This window comes from Leopardus geoffroyi, chromosome B2, assembly GCF_018350155.1.
Source record: "Leopardus geoffroyi isolate Oge1 chromosome B2, O.geoffroyi_Oge1_pat1.0, whole genome shotgun sequence".
Classification (NCBI taxonomy): Eukaryota; Metazoa; Chordata; class Mammalia; order Carnivora; family Felidae; genus Leopardus; species Leopardus geoffroyi.
The window spans coordinates 141,669,907-141,685,008 of NC_059332.1; the positions used below are offsets into that span (position 1 = coordinate 141,669,907).

The following is a 15,102-nucleotide window of genomic DNA, read 5'->3' on the forward strand; positions in this document are numbered from 1 at the left end:
ATCTCCCCAGCCAGAGCTCTGTGTCTGTGCAGACCGCGTGGCCTTGTTCAGTCTCCTCACTCCAGTGCTTACGTAGTATGTGCTTGTCCTCAGTTGAGTCTTCAGGGAGTTTGGAACCGAAAAACCTGAGTTTGGGTGCAGCGTTTACCACTAACTACTTTTGTGACCTGCGACAATTAATTAAATCTCTGCTTCCTCCTATGTGAAGCGAGGATCAGAGTGTCCTGTGGGTTTGTCGCGTGGATCAGACGCAGCCTTGTACCTGAAGGTTATAAATTGCGAAGCCCTGTGCAAATACTAATAATAAGCATAAGCATCAGGCACAAATGACTCAGGGGAGACCTGGCCTGAAGTTGAAAGCCTTAAAAAGTGGCTCCTCTGCTCCTTCCAGCGCATAGTAACACACATAAAATTGTCTCTGCCCTCAGCACCGAAGCGGACTTTTGCAGCTAACACCGGGAAGATTTGTGTAAGGAAAGGCCAGATAATTTGCCCCCACCTACCATCTGGGTAATCAGTCTGATGCTTCCCCGGACCCTCATTTGCCCGGTGATAGATGATGTCAGTAGGCGAGAGGGTTCTGTGGGGGCGGACGGGGAGAACTTAGATGCTCGCGTCTGTGCCTCTGAATATAGGGCGCCGCGGTGCAGGGAAGGCAGAGGGACCGACCCTGCCGGTTAACCTGAGAGCACAGCGGGGACAGCACCGGGGGGCCTGGGTTCCCGCCTCGAACGGGTCATTAGTTTCTGTCTTCCTCAGAGCAGTTCACGTCGTGCCCAGGAGCGGGCAGGCGAATGAACACTGGAGATGTTAAAATGTAACAAGAATATTCTTTAAAATCTATTTTTCTCTCCAAATGGGACTCCGACACCTATTTGCGATGAGACATCGCCCTGTCTGCCTTTATAGGCGGGAGACTCTCCGCTGAGGTGGTGCAGCGTGTGACCGTTATTTCACACATGTGGGGAAACATCTTTTATCGAACTGGCTTGAAGAAACGAGGCAGTTCTGTGAGTTTTTAACAGATGCCAACATGAAAACAAATTGTCCATGTGCCAGAGGAAAAACGTGCCTCGCTTCTTGGTGGCTCATGGAACCTCAGTGTCCCGCTGGTGTCCTGACGGTGCTAGAGCTTTCTGCCAGCGAAGGAGGCACCTCTGAGGAAGAAGTCGCGTTGTCGTGTAATTGGTTCCGTGCTCCCTTGCTGTCCCGCATTAGCCTGGGCACGCTCGCTCTGCCTTCGCCGTTTTCCTCTTTCGTGGCTCGGATGAGCCATGGTTTGAGCTTTGTGTCTGACTCAGTTTCCCGGCAGGATTTAAAGTCTCTGACGCTCAGTGTTGCAGAATTTGTCGGGCTGCGTGGAGAGGAAAAGGACGGACTCTTGGAGGCTGAGATCCATGCTAAAGTGCCTCCCAATTTAATATCCTGAAATTTCCCATTTTTGCTTGACTATTTCTTTGGCTTTGTTTCTGAATCAATTTTGTACACTCTTCGGCTTAGGCGTGCGTTTTCGTCAGAAGGTACTTTAGCTCATCGGTGACTGTTTCAGAGTGGTGACGACCCACCGTGGCCTGTTTGGATTCATGGAGCTCTCTGCTCCAGTTCCCTCTGTATCATCTTCCCTACACGTGCCTTGTGGCCAGTTTATTTTTTAAATGAAATAGAATTCCGTCCTACTTTTGAGAACTTTTGAAGTCCTTCTAAAGATAAGCTTTATCTCCGTCTTGCCCAACCAAGAGTTTTCCCTTACTCCTACCACATAAACAATATTCTGTGTTCATCTCATGTCCAATATGGAAAATGTGACTTGTTTAGAATGGTGGTGTGGATCAGTTTCTTTTCATTTTTTTGATACACAAAGGTTTAGATAGTAACGCTGGATCTTTCCTGTAAGACAATTTCTTTTTTACAAATTAGACAATTCTATAACATGCTGTCTGTAAAACCAAGAAAAATATCCACTTAATAAACCACAGATAGTACAATGCTGAAGAAAAATTGGAAAGGTCCTGAAAACTCACTTAACCTAATAATAATACAAAGAAACATTTTAGAAATGCTAATTCTCTATTAGACCCATTTTCTAAGGTAGCATTGAGGGGATTTTTTTTTTTTTTTTTTTTTTTTTTAATGGAGAAGGGAAAAACAACTCTCTGGCTTCATCTCTAATATTGGTCTCTATAATATAGAGACCAGCAGCATTTTTCCCTAGACTTAACATTACTTACGTTGCCATGTAACAAGAACAGATTGTCTTGGAATTTCCCATTGATACTAATATAAATATAGAAGAATGGCCCTCAAGAAAACAATCCTTAACATGCAGACTAAGTGACTCCAGGTCAGATTCTGGCAACCCTACCTCCATTCCCATCTGTAGCTATTGGATACATAGAATATGACATTCAAAAAATTACCAAATTGTAATTAGATACCTAAATTAATGCAAATGTGCCTTTGGAATAAACGCTCCATCTTACTAGGTGGTGGGAAGGAGCCCGGCTAAGATCAGGCTTTTCTCACACGAGCTTCAGGGCTCTTTGATAGGCTCCCACCAGAAGAGCAAGTCGTACTCCCCCTGGCCAGAAGTCTCGGGTGCTCTTCCTTGTAAGTAGCAAGAGAATTGTCATCTTCTTTAACCACCCGCCTCCCTCCACACACACACACAAAACCTAATGGTTTGCACAGATGTTTATCAAGTTAGTCATTGGTCATAGGTGCTTATAATCCAGTGGTAAACAAGTCAAGATCCTGGCCCTTTACCTTGAGAATCAATTCAGGCACTTGACAGGAATCTTGATATTTCAGTCCATTTCTCTGTATCTTTTCACCCATCTCTCCGTCTCCCTCCCTTCCTCTCTTTCTCTCTCTCTCTCTCTCTCTCTCTCTCTCTCTCTCTGTCTCTCTCTCTCTCTGTCTCTCTCGTTTAAAAGGCACACTCCAGGGAATCTGCCAGATCAGGAAGGATGTACGCTGAGTCTTATGGCACTCAGAGCTAATCAGTACTGTAGCTCTCTGTTGAGTGGCCTGAAACTGACAAGCGTAGCTTTTCTGAGCCAGATAACATGGCTGGCCAATTATTTCTGGAACTAGCTCTCTGGAAAAGGGCAATGCTTTCTGGATAGTCAACTGGGTGAGGAAAGCAACCCATCAGCTCTAACTGGCTTTGTTGGAGAAGGCATAGAGCAAGCAGGCCCAGCACAACAACACAGAGCTGTATGCTGCCTGGGGAGGGGCGTCAGGCTGTTTGCCGGGAGGCTCACAGGGTATGGCACTTGTCACCTCGGTGAATTAACCACGGTCCAGGGACTTGCAGCACTCTTTGGCTCCACCGTGATGAATGGTTTTTAGGGGAGCCTGGCAAAGGGAAGCTAGTTTGGAAACCTGGAGGCATTCAGACAGGAAATAAATTGTGGGTTGTATTAAAAATAATACGAATAATAATAACCATCACATTATTGAGCCTCTGTGCTGTATGAAGGCACTAGCTGCTTGCTACACAAAACATTGTCTCATCTCACCTTAGAGTGTAGGCTCACCTGTCATCCACACGTCTCAGAAATGGAAACTGAGGCTTAGCTTCTCACTAACTGCTGGCCTAAAGGCACCTAACCATATGTGGCAAAACCACAGTTTGACTTTGCAGTGACACTGGAGATGAAGAGAGTGGATGCATTTGTCAGGTTTTTAGGTGGGAGAAAACCAGGCTTTCTGCCTGTTGGGCTTTCAGCTGTCTGTAATTCCTTCCTGGGAGAGCTGACTTCCTTCCCCTGGAAACAATTCTTCAAAGATACTATGAATTAAGGAGCCAGACCATAACATTTATTAAGCTCTTTCTTGTAAAGTAAAGGTAAACAGGGCTCTGAATGAAGATGTTTTCTTATTCATTAAAAAACATGTATTTGGTTCCGATTCTGTGCCAGGCACCTCGCGTGGTGCTGAGGAGACAGATGCGAAGAGAGTGTGTTTTAAAGCCGCAGTACATAGTCCGGGGGAGAAACAGGCACTCCAGCCAGTAGCAATGGCACCGTGGTAACCGCTCTACCTTGGCTGACATGAGTGGTGCTTTCTGGAAGGCCAAGGAATGCCGTCAAAGATAGCAGGAGGCGGGGCCAGGAAGGACTAGAGTCTGTTACATGGAGGTGAATGGCCTTGTGGGCATGCTGTGAAAACAGCATATTCAGTAGAGGACACAGTCGAGCATCTTGTTTTCACAAGGTGCCTCCCATTTAGTGAGTTGTTTTTTTTTTAACTGAAATAAATGTTTTAAATATCAGAGTGCATTTCACATAAGAAGGGTAGAAATTGTTTTGTGAAATGGTATGTGTGTGAACCTGCTTGTGAATATATAGACACATGTTCACATACACACATCGGATCATGATATAAAATGTATTTCTTGGGGCGCCTGGGTGGCCCAGTCAGTTGAGCATCCGACTTCAGCTCAGGTCATGATCTTGCCATTTGTGAGTTCAAGCCCCGCGTCGGGCTCTGTACTGACAGCTCAGAGCCTGGAGTCTGCTTCAGATTCTGTGTCTGCCTCTCTGCCCCTCCCCTGTTCACACTCTGTCTCTCAATAATAAATAAACGTTAAAAATTTTTTTCAAAAAAAAAGTATTTCTTAACTGTGGATTGTGGTTAAGAATGTTTTAATTCATGAATTAAACTTTGTAAGCCTCAGTGTCTCCATAGTTGTTTTGAAGTTTAAATGAGCTAATGAAGAACAAAGCTATTAGCACGTAATATATGTTCATTAAATGTCAACGGTTACTGACAGTGAATGGCACATCGTCTGGAACATGAGAGGTAGTCAGTAAATATTTGTTAAGTGAATGAACATGCCAGGACTTGGCAGGTCTCAAGCAACCTGATGCCTACAGGGAGGAAAAGGTATCTGAATGATCAAAACCAAGTGGGGACACCATGATGACCGCGTAGACGTGATGAGGCTGGAGAAATAGGTCAGGCCAAATTTGGAAAGACTCACGTGCTGACCTAATAAGTTTGGACTTCATTCTGTTAAGCAATCAAGAGTCAGGGTCTAGTTTCTGAACAAACACGATTGACAGATCCCTGAAGAAATGAGGAAGGATGGGATTCAGAGCATAAGAGAAGGTGCTGGCCTCGCGTATGAGTGAAAGATCTCTTTCTTCTGAAGGGAAGAAAACGCAGAAGGACACAGCGTGGACATGGGTGTTGATGGCCGAGGGGGCTGGACGTCGTGAGAGGTGGTGCTGCCCTTTCCTGTGTGCTGGCCACTTGCTGGCAGTTACGAGGTGGGCCAGGAAGGACTTCGAGCAAGGGGTAAAATGTCTCACCAGGGAAAAGGACTAACCGGGTGAAGGTGCCCCAGTGTCTGTAGGAGTCAGCTGAATGCAGGCACCGTGGCTTCTAAGGACGTCCGTTGTGATGCCCGCTTTGCTGGTCACGCCTGTTTCTGTGTTGGGTGTCAGGTGGTCAGTCCTGCCCATCGTTGAGGCCTCCACCTGAATAGGACTTTTTCAAGGAAACTCTCCTGCTCCCCAGTCTGAACTGGGTCCTCCTCTTCTGCCCTCATAGCACCCGGACTTCTCTTTTTCTTGGGTTCTTCATTTGCCCAGTCGTTTGTTGCATGTCTGTCTCCCAGTAGCCTGTGAGCCTCACGGGGGCAGACTCTGTCTCCTCCTTGCCTGCATCCCAGCGCCTTGCACGTGGCCGAGCACCTGCCCCAGTGGCTTTGGAAGCTCACTTGATGATCGTTCCCTGCTGATAGGTTTTATTTGCTCCTCAACCAAATTTGAAGTTTTTTTCCAGGACAGGGATCCCATCTTATACTTTCTTTCAATGCGCTGTCACCCTTACCACCTTCCGCGAGCGCCAGAGTAACATTGGAGCTCGCTGGGAGAAGGTTTGTGTAGCGCTGTTGCGGTTGAGGGGCCAGTGTGATCGCTGAGAACAGAGCTCACACAGTGAAGGAAGGGCTCGCGGCATCCCTGGAAAGAATAGTCATGCCTTCGTATAGCGTTTTTGGGGTGGTTTAGAGTGTGTGTGTGTGTGTGTGTGTGTGTGTGTGTGTGTGTGTTTCCTATTACACTGCATTTCTCTGAGAGTATAGCTTTTATTCTCTCTCTTTTGCTTGCTTTCTTTTCTTTCTTTCTCTTCCTTCCTTCCTTCCTTCCTTCCTTCCTTCCTTCCTTTCTTTCTTTCCCAAAAGGGCACCTCTGAGTTTTCATGTGAGAAGTATGTCTCTTTTCATTTGGAATGTGGTGGTACCAGTGTGTGTGACTATATACACATGTGATGAAGGACTCAGAAAGACTAAATTCATTTATATAAACCTATGGGTATATTGTATGGATAAAATGTACAAGTTATATTTTCATGTGTAGTTTCTGTGATTTTTCAATAAGTAATTTATACAATGTAAATAATAATCTCATCCAGTACTTTTTTCTAAAGTTTGTGTTTCCCCACATTAGATACTTACCTGGGACATCCAATTCCATAGTATATCTAATAATAAAATATATTTTGATAATATATAGGAAATGCATTTTATCCTTTCCAAATTTCCCTTACTAGAAAGTTTGGTTTTCTAAATTCAGATGGCTTCTAACTAGAAAAACTTCACACCTTTTTTAAAACCCAGCTTTATTCTCTCAGCTGTCAGTTTTTCTATTCACAAACCACGTTGCAAGCTGCCGTTTTGTAATAACTTGCTAAAAGAAGCAAAAATACAATCAAATATGTCACCATAAATAGGTAGACAGTCCTTGGTTGGAATTTGATTTTTTGGAAACATTTTAACATTTCTTTCATCCAAAATAAAGGTTAAAATCAAAACAAAGCAAGAAATATCCCAAATAAATGTACATGGAAATTACAAACTTGATTAGATTTTTCCTAGAGGAAAAAAAAAAAAAAAACGCTTTCAGCCAGAATTGAGAACCAGAACTAGAAGTATCCCCTGTAAGTCTTATGCTTCTCCTCCTCCGCAGTTAACAGGTGAGAAAACTGAGGCCAGAAAGGTTAAGTTAGTTGCCGTATTCTGCCCAGCAGATCTGAAAGGGCCAGGACTGCCACTAGCTCAGTGTCCTTGCTGCCTCCCATGCTGCCTGTCTTGATTCCCTTCTGTGGATGTGTGATAATAGCAACAGCTAGTAATCACCGAGAGCCCACGATTCTGGGCACCCGTGGTAAGTTTTTCACACATATTATCTCATTTAATCCCCACAGCATCTCTATGCAGTGGACACAATTGTCCCTAATTTGCAGCTGAGGAAACAAATAGTAGACACACAGAGTTTCTATCTTTAGGATGAAAGGAAGAAATTCTTCATTTTCAGCTAACTTTTGTCTTCAAATTTTTCATCAGTTTGTTTAGATGACGGTGATACTCAGTAGCCTTTTGAAAATACAGTTCTGTACACAGTGGAAGCCTTTCCGGTAGGACTGCTGCGGGCATTTAATTGTGATTCTCTGTTATGGGTCACTTTGCCTGCCTCGTCACTGGCCTCCGGGCTTCTGTTCTAGCCTCTCTGCCCTGCAGCCCTTTCTTCATGCTGCAGGTTCTAGCACAGTCGCCTCTAGAAATACAAGTCTGACGATCGTCTCGCTCTCCTGCTGAGACAGTCTGTGGTCTAATGTCAGCGGAGGCCCCCGTCTCCCCTGGATTGCGGGTGCAAGAGCTTCGGTGAGCCACACAACTGTTTCATAATAGGAGCTGTATCCACAAGATGAAATACTCCATAGTCAGGACAGAGTGACTAACAGAAAGGTGGGCGAATGATATAAATAGTTCTAGAAAAGGAACTAAAAACAGCTATTAAACAAAATGTTCACCTTTCCTCATGGCAAGAGAAATACAGAATCAAACACAAATTATAAAACACCTCTGAAAGCATACATTAAAAACCATTTGCACTTGGCAAGGGGAACTCAGCGGTAGGGGATACAGAACTCCCCCCCCCCCCTCCCCGACCACCACCACCTCTCATCAGTGGTTTTGCTTTGCCCGGGTCTCAGCTGCCTGCAGTCAGCCACACTCCAGAAGTGGATGGTCCTCCTTCTGATGGCCAGAAGGTCGGTGGCAGCCTAATGCCATGTCACAACACCTGCGTCCTTCACCTCCCTTCGTCTCCTAGTGTAGGTACGGTGTCACCTGACATCATCCCAAGAAGGAGCAGCATGGGTGCCATGCGGTATTTTGAGAGACAGGCCATGTTCACATAGGCTTTATTACAGTGTATTGTTAAAATTGTTCTATTTTATATTAGTTATTGCTGTTAATCTCTTACTGTGCCCAGTTTACAAATTAAACTTTATCATAGGTATGTTTGTATAGGAAAAAAACATCGTATACATAGGATTCGGCACTATCCACAGCTTCAGGCGTCCCCTGGGGGGTCTGGGAATGTAAGCCCGCAGGTAAAGGGAGACAACTGTATACCGTCTTAAAATTTCCTATTGTATTTGGAGTTTGTAAAGTTACACAAGTACTGGAGTAACATAGATTCCACGCATTTAAATAAAAAACAAATGCATAAAAACGAGCTTGTTCATTCTAGCTAGAAAGGACATCTGCATATATGAGGTGTTCAGGAGTTAAAAGATATTTGTGGCACTTTATAAACCAGAAAAGTATCATCAGATCCCTTGTCTGTATCGCATTTCACAGTACAGAACATTTTCACACGCTGTCCCAGTTGATCCTACAGCAGCCCCTTCTTCATTTTAAGATGAGACTTGGATAAATTAGGATTTGCTGAAGGTCACAAAGCTCGTTCGATCAGTATACGCTTGTAAATGTGTTTATTTACGTATCCGTCTCTCCTAGTAGAGTCTGAGCTAGTGACGCAAACCAGACCGTAGTCTCAGCCTCGTGTTCCCAGTTGAGTGCCATTAGATGACCACAGCTAAGAAGGGAGACACGCAAGTGATGTCACCTTCTTTTTCTTCTGTCATCTTGGGGAACACGTGGAAAGAGAGGAGTCTCTCCGAAAACCTCAAATAAGATTTCAGGACGCTTTTGTAAGCGGTGCCATTGCAAATCATCCACAGAAAGAAATAGATTTCCAATTTTAATTTCTGTGGAAGGAGGTGGATTCCATACCCCTAGGACCTTGTGTCCGCGTTGTGGAACTTGATGTCGTGACACGATCTGCTCAAACTTGTTTTAGTGTTCCCTGTCTCTTGGAATCTTTTCGCAAACTTGATTTTCTGCAAAATGCCAGTGATGAGTGAGGGAATTCAAGTGGAATGTGGCATCTATATTTTTAAGGACTGAGTAAACAGTCAGAAATAAAGAAATAACTTGCCCGGGTAAGAATTCTTAGAACTCATTTGAACAAACCTTAAGCCTATTAAGTGTCCCAGAGGCAGCAATAACCTGAGGATGTACTATATTATCAGAGGTCCTAAATCCTTCAGCATGGACACTTTCATGGTTGAAGTGAAATTTAATGCCCCAGAAAAGGACCTGTGTTATTTTCTTGAACTAATGAAGAAGACAGCGGCCATTCTCTGAAAGAAAGAAAAACCCACACAAACTGTGTGGAATTTAAACACATTTTTTATTAAACAGGACTCTATATGAAACTCTCGAGAATTTTATAGTAAAGCTTAGATAAATATTTCATGAAACATCTTAAGATGCAATCATTTATAGTAATTTTAGTGCTCTGATTTCTGTTTGTTTTCAGATTTGAAAAAGCAAACATTTTCTATGATGATTTATATCTAGGAGCTGCCAGTTGAGCCCAATTTCATAAGACTTATCTTTATAAATAAATGGAATAGCTCTTCTTACTTTTATTCTGTCTCTTAAGATGAAGCAATGTTGAAAGATCTTTTTTTTTTTTTTTTTTTTCCTAGCTGAAATATAAACCATGACCTCGGTAAATGTCCTGCCTCATTTATCCCCCCAAGTTTATGCTGGTGTTGGATCGGGGCATCATCTTCCCTCCAGTTGCCTCAGTAGACTCTCTCTAGAAGCTACTGTCCTGGGTTCTTCCCGTGCCTCCCCCCAACCCCCCACCCCACTCCCGCCTGCGCACTCTGCAGGAAACTAGAGCCTTCCCCTGACACATGAGACCTCTGACTAACCCAAGCTCCTGGGTTCCTGGAGCTGTTATTCAGACAGCCCTTTGTTAGTATGTTAGTTTGACGGTATTAGCTTTTTTTTAGATACATGTCTTGATTTGGGCCACTCTGTCTAAATGAGTCTTTCACAGTTCATTCTACATGCTTGTTTATATTTGCCTGAATTGTTGATGACTGGATGTACCTTGACGTTATGGTCCTGCAAAATTTAAAGATGTATTTTCTTTATCTGTTTGGATAGCTACCTGCTAAGCACCTACTCTGTTGTGCTCTGCGCTCTGTTGGGCGCATGAGGAATTTAATAATCATCCATTCAATAAATAGTTCCCCACCATGTGCCAGACTCTGCTGGCACTTTGGATGCAGCACTGAGACAGACATGATCCTTGCCCTCATGGAGCCGATTTTTAGCGGGGGGAGAGAGGCTAAGTGAGTTGAAAATACGGGGAAACGATTGCAGGTTATGAGAAGTGCCGTGAAGAAACACGAGTGAGAAATGGCCAGGGTGGTTCCGCGTCAGGGTGGGCAGCCGGGGAAGAGCCCTGGAGACGAGAAGGTATCGACAGGTGGGAGAACATTCTCGGGAGCCATGCTTGGTTGATGTTAGCTGCCCGGAGCCATAGGAAATGGGGTTGGAGTGAGACCCGAACGCCTGACCACAGAGGAGCCCGCAGGCCATGGTCAGAGGTCTGCATTTGGTTCCCGGGCTCACGGGAAAGCCTTGAGGGCTTTCATGCAGGAAAGATATGCTCTAATTTCTTTTTTTATTCCTGAGAGATGGTTCTGGCAGCTCTGTGAAAGTGAGGCGAAAGGAACAAAGCATGGGTGGGTGGCGCAGAGGCTTGGAGATGAGTGTTGGGGGAGGGGGATATGAGGGCTGGCCAAGCTTCTGGAGAAATGGAGGGGAGCGGAGGCAACAGGATGGGCGCACACCTAGGAAACGGGTGGGGGGATGGCGCCTGGCGGGGACAGTGGGTGAGTGCCGTTGCCATTGGCAGGTTTGCGGGAGGAAGTCAGGGTTCTGAAACAGCAGGATCCACTTCAGACCCGCCCGTTGTTCACAGCGGACCTGTAAGCGGTGGTCTGAATCAGGGTTCAGGTCTGCAGCGCTTAGGAGTCAAGGTGAACAGTGGCTGCTCAGGAGACCAGGGGGGCAGAACAGTTCCGTGCAGAGGAGAGAAAGGTACTGGCCTGGCCTTGAGAAGAAGGGCAGGATGTTTGGGTGGCAGGAGACATGCATCCCGGAGATCAGCCTGGCAGGAATGGAAGGCTCTCGGGATAAGAGGGTCCCGGGTGTTCCTGTGGCTTTTGGTAGGGGCCTCATCTCCAAGAGAGGTTAAGCTTGCTCGCCCTTCCTCCCTCTTCTCCTTTCCCTAGTTCACGATCCACTGGGTCCCCAGGAACTCTAATGGGTGTTCCGAGTTAGGACTAGGGGAGCCCCAGGGGACCCTTCCAGACCCCCCACTTTGGGTTTGAAATACCTTTAGATGTTTCTTTAGGGGAGTCTCACAGTGCCAGTCTTCTTCCTGTCCACCTTCCACACAATCCCGTGTCCGTTTTGTCACCTACACTTACTTATTTCCATTTATTTCCCACCTAGGTTTTATGGCAGGCACACAAAGAAACCCTCAGATGTCTCAATATGGACCTCAACAGACAGGACCATCCATGTCGCCTCATCCTTCTCCTGGAGGCCAGATGCATCCTGGAATCAGTAGCTTTCAGCAGAGTAACTCAAGTGGGACTTATGGTCCGCAGATGAGCCAGTATGGACCACAAGGTAAATGACGTTTCTCAAAAATGCATCGCAGTAGGCTGTAGGGGTTTTGTTAATATGTTAGTCCTTCGAGGTCTTCATATTATAAACATCTTGTAAGATCCCATTATTTGTTACCCGGCAGGTTGGTGAGGTTAATGCAAACCCACAGTCCTTCAGTTGCCCATCGTGATGGGAAGAATAATTATAGCAAGTGTTCATTAAGCATTCATGCATCAGACACTGGTAAATGCTCTAATGTGTCTGTTATTAATGAAGGAGTAAATCTTAGTTTCTGTGATGTAGTTTGAAATGCTCGTTGAGAAATAGACGCAGGCCTTGTCCTCAAAAAGTTTCTGATTTAAGACTTGGGTTTCATTATGTTGAATTCTGATTGTGCCCCCTTAACAATGTGCTCACTACTCAGAAGGATGTCGTCCCATTACACCTGCTCCCAGTTTGTCTCCAAAGTGCTATATCTGATAAATAGTAGTTCTCATTTTTTCAGTCATTACTGGTCTTACTCTTAGAAGATAGAACAAAGCCTGAAATGGGCATGTCTTTCAAAAAGGAAGATAAGGGGGCACCCGGCTGGCTCAGTCCGTGGAGCGTGCAGCTCTTGATTTTGGGGTTGTGAGTTTAGCCCCACGTTGGGTGTAGAGATTACTTAAAAGTAAAGTCTTTTAAAAAGGGGGAGGGGAGATAAGACGAGTGGAAAAATAAATGAGACTATGCCAAGATGCACTGTTTACATCTGCCTTCCTGGAAATTGATGTATGTTTTTTCATGTACATGTAGAATCCTTTTATCAAGGTTTTTAACCTGATACATATTTTTTCTAAGTCACTTTTGGCAATAAGGCATTTGAATTTAGCACCTTCTTTATGTTTTGTTTATTTAACTTAGACATTAATGGATAATTTAGAGAGAATGAGATAATCTGGCACAATTCCCAGAGTTTCCTCACTTCTGAAAATATCAGGAATTTTCCAAGTGGAGATGATGAATGCCCACTAGGAGGTTCTAGTAAAACAACAACAAAGTCAGGTCTCCTCCTGTTAAATAAAGTTTTATTTTCTGAAGACATTTGTGTCTGTTTAGCAAACCATTGAGCTCTGTTGGGGTTCGTTGAGCCTCTCCAGCCATTGAGTGTGTGCCTAACAAAGCTAGATGATTCTGTGAGGCCTTAGTACCTTCTTGGCTTTTCACCTGGTGTTTCTCACCTGGTTTTTCTCAGAAAAACGCTTTCTTTCTGTTTATAGTATTTCACGGTTTGAAAATTGAGTTATCAACATACTATCTTATCTTGGAAGATCTCTTTCTGAAAGATGATAATATTCAGTATTCAATATTCCCAGTATAACATTGCTTCCTTGCCTTACATTGCTTTGTTATTTTACATTCCAACTATCTCTGTTGTTAGGGAAACTATGTTAGAACACCCAAAACAGGGGCGCCTGGCTGGCTCAGTCGGTTAAGCATCTGACTCTTGATTTCGGCTCAGGTCATGATCTCACAGTCCTGGGATTGAACCCCGCATTGGGCTCAGCACAGATCCTGAAGCCTACTTGGGATTCTCTCTCTCCCTCTCTCTCTGCCCCTGTCCTGCTTGTTCTCGCTCTCTCTCTCAAAATAAATAAACTTAAAAAAAAAAAACGTTTTATTTGGCCCCTTCCGGCCTTTGTCAATACATGCATGTAGTCAGGGTGGATGGTGACTTTGTGTTTTGCTTGGTTCCCTTCACACCATATCATTAATGGTTTTCCAAGATCTTAATTTCAGTAGGCCCTAGGAGTTCAGGTCCCAGGTGACAGTAAGTCCACCCTGTTCCCTGTCAGCCCCAGGAAGCTGCGGCACGAAGAAGTTTGTTGCTGACCTAAGGCAGGTCAGTGAGTCACTCGGTTGTGAGAGAGCACACCCGCTCACCACCTCCGCTCAGCGGGCGTCTTCAAGGCTTCCTTGGCTGTTGTGAAAAGAAGGAAACTTTAGTGAAAGTTAGAAAAGCAGTCTGTAAGTTGTGATATACACAGAAAATGTGGACTTGTGCTCAGCATGTAACTGGAGACAGGTCAGGCTTGTGCTCCCAGAATTGGGAGTGGCTAAAGGTCTGGGACTTGACCGCTAACACTCACAAGGGCTTCTTGTAATCTTGAAAATTGGTCTGTCTTCTCTTAAATAATTCACTCTTGCAACCTCATCCTCTACTGTTCTCATAATAAGGGAAGATGGAACCTTGACTGTCTGAGGAGTCTTTTGTGAAGAGCTAAGAAAGTGTTTATGCTATTGGAGTTAATAGCAGGAAAGGCAATTTCTATAGAATGGATTTCTTCTCTGAGTAAAACCCTCAGTTTTCCGGAATAATTGAACATTAAGATTCATAATTTAAGAACACTGAACCTGTGAGGGTTCTCATCCAAACTGCTGAGTGTCCTTGGAAAATTGCTTACTCTTTGGGAATTACCTTTCCTCTAGAAAATGAGAAAATTAGATCGTGTTACTTTAGAATTTGCTTCCAATTCTAATAATCTACAAGAGTAAATCTTGCTTCTTGTCTGAAGCCTTTTATATCCATGCGGCTCACTGGACCCACCACATCACACTTTGATTATATAGTCAAGAAGGGATTTATTTTCAGGCATAAATACTGAGTTCAGGTTGATATTAGAAACCATTTAGAATATGGAAGATCATTTCCATACTCAACACTTCTTCATTTTGAAAACAGGTGCCCTCAGATTTGTCCTCTCTGTCATTCCTTCTCCCGAGTGATAGCTTGCTCGTGTCCACCCCGAGCTGTGCCTCCTCCTGGGTTCCTTGACTGGCTCCAAATGCCCTGTGCTGAAAATCAGTGTCCTGGGACTCTGCCTTCAGCTCCGAATTGTTTGCCTTTCCTTATTGTATTCTCCTTTCCCCAGCAAGCACTAAATGACAGGAAATTAGCACTTGTAACACAATTACTGAATTCAGTAAGTGTCCTTACCTTTGCATTTCTCTCTTTGTTGATCTTTTTAAACTTGATCTTTTTAAACTGGACCCAAAATAAGTATTTTATTCTACCTTGTCTTAATTAGCTACTCAAATTAGTCATCAGACATTCAGCTTGCATTTTCATGCTACGTGTTTTAACATCTCTGAAAAGAATCACTTGTGTGTGAGCCACAGAGGCCATTATTTTCATCTTCTGTTTCTGTTCCTAACTGGATGAGTGTCTTCTCTGTTAGATTTGTTTTGAAGAGATCTCAGAGGAAAATACCTTACGATCTTTT

General features: G+C 44.2%; 1 protein-coding gene across 14 annotated transcripts in view; it reads left to right on the top strand.

Moving 5' to 3' along the window:
- The window catches only part of ARID1B (AT-rich interaction domain 1B), a 454,520-nt gene that overhangs the window by 368,508 nt on the left and 70,910 nt on the right, over positions 1–15,102 (top strand). For all 14 annotated transcript variants that reach the window (XM_045500132.1, XM_045500130.1, XM_045500124.1 and 11 more), the window contains one exon: positions 11,681–11,860. In XM_045500132.1, the coding sequence (XP_045356088.1) occupies positions 11,681–11,860 (180 nt within the window). The remainder of the gene's footprint in view (positions 1–11,680; positions 11,861–15,102) is intronic.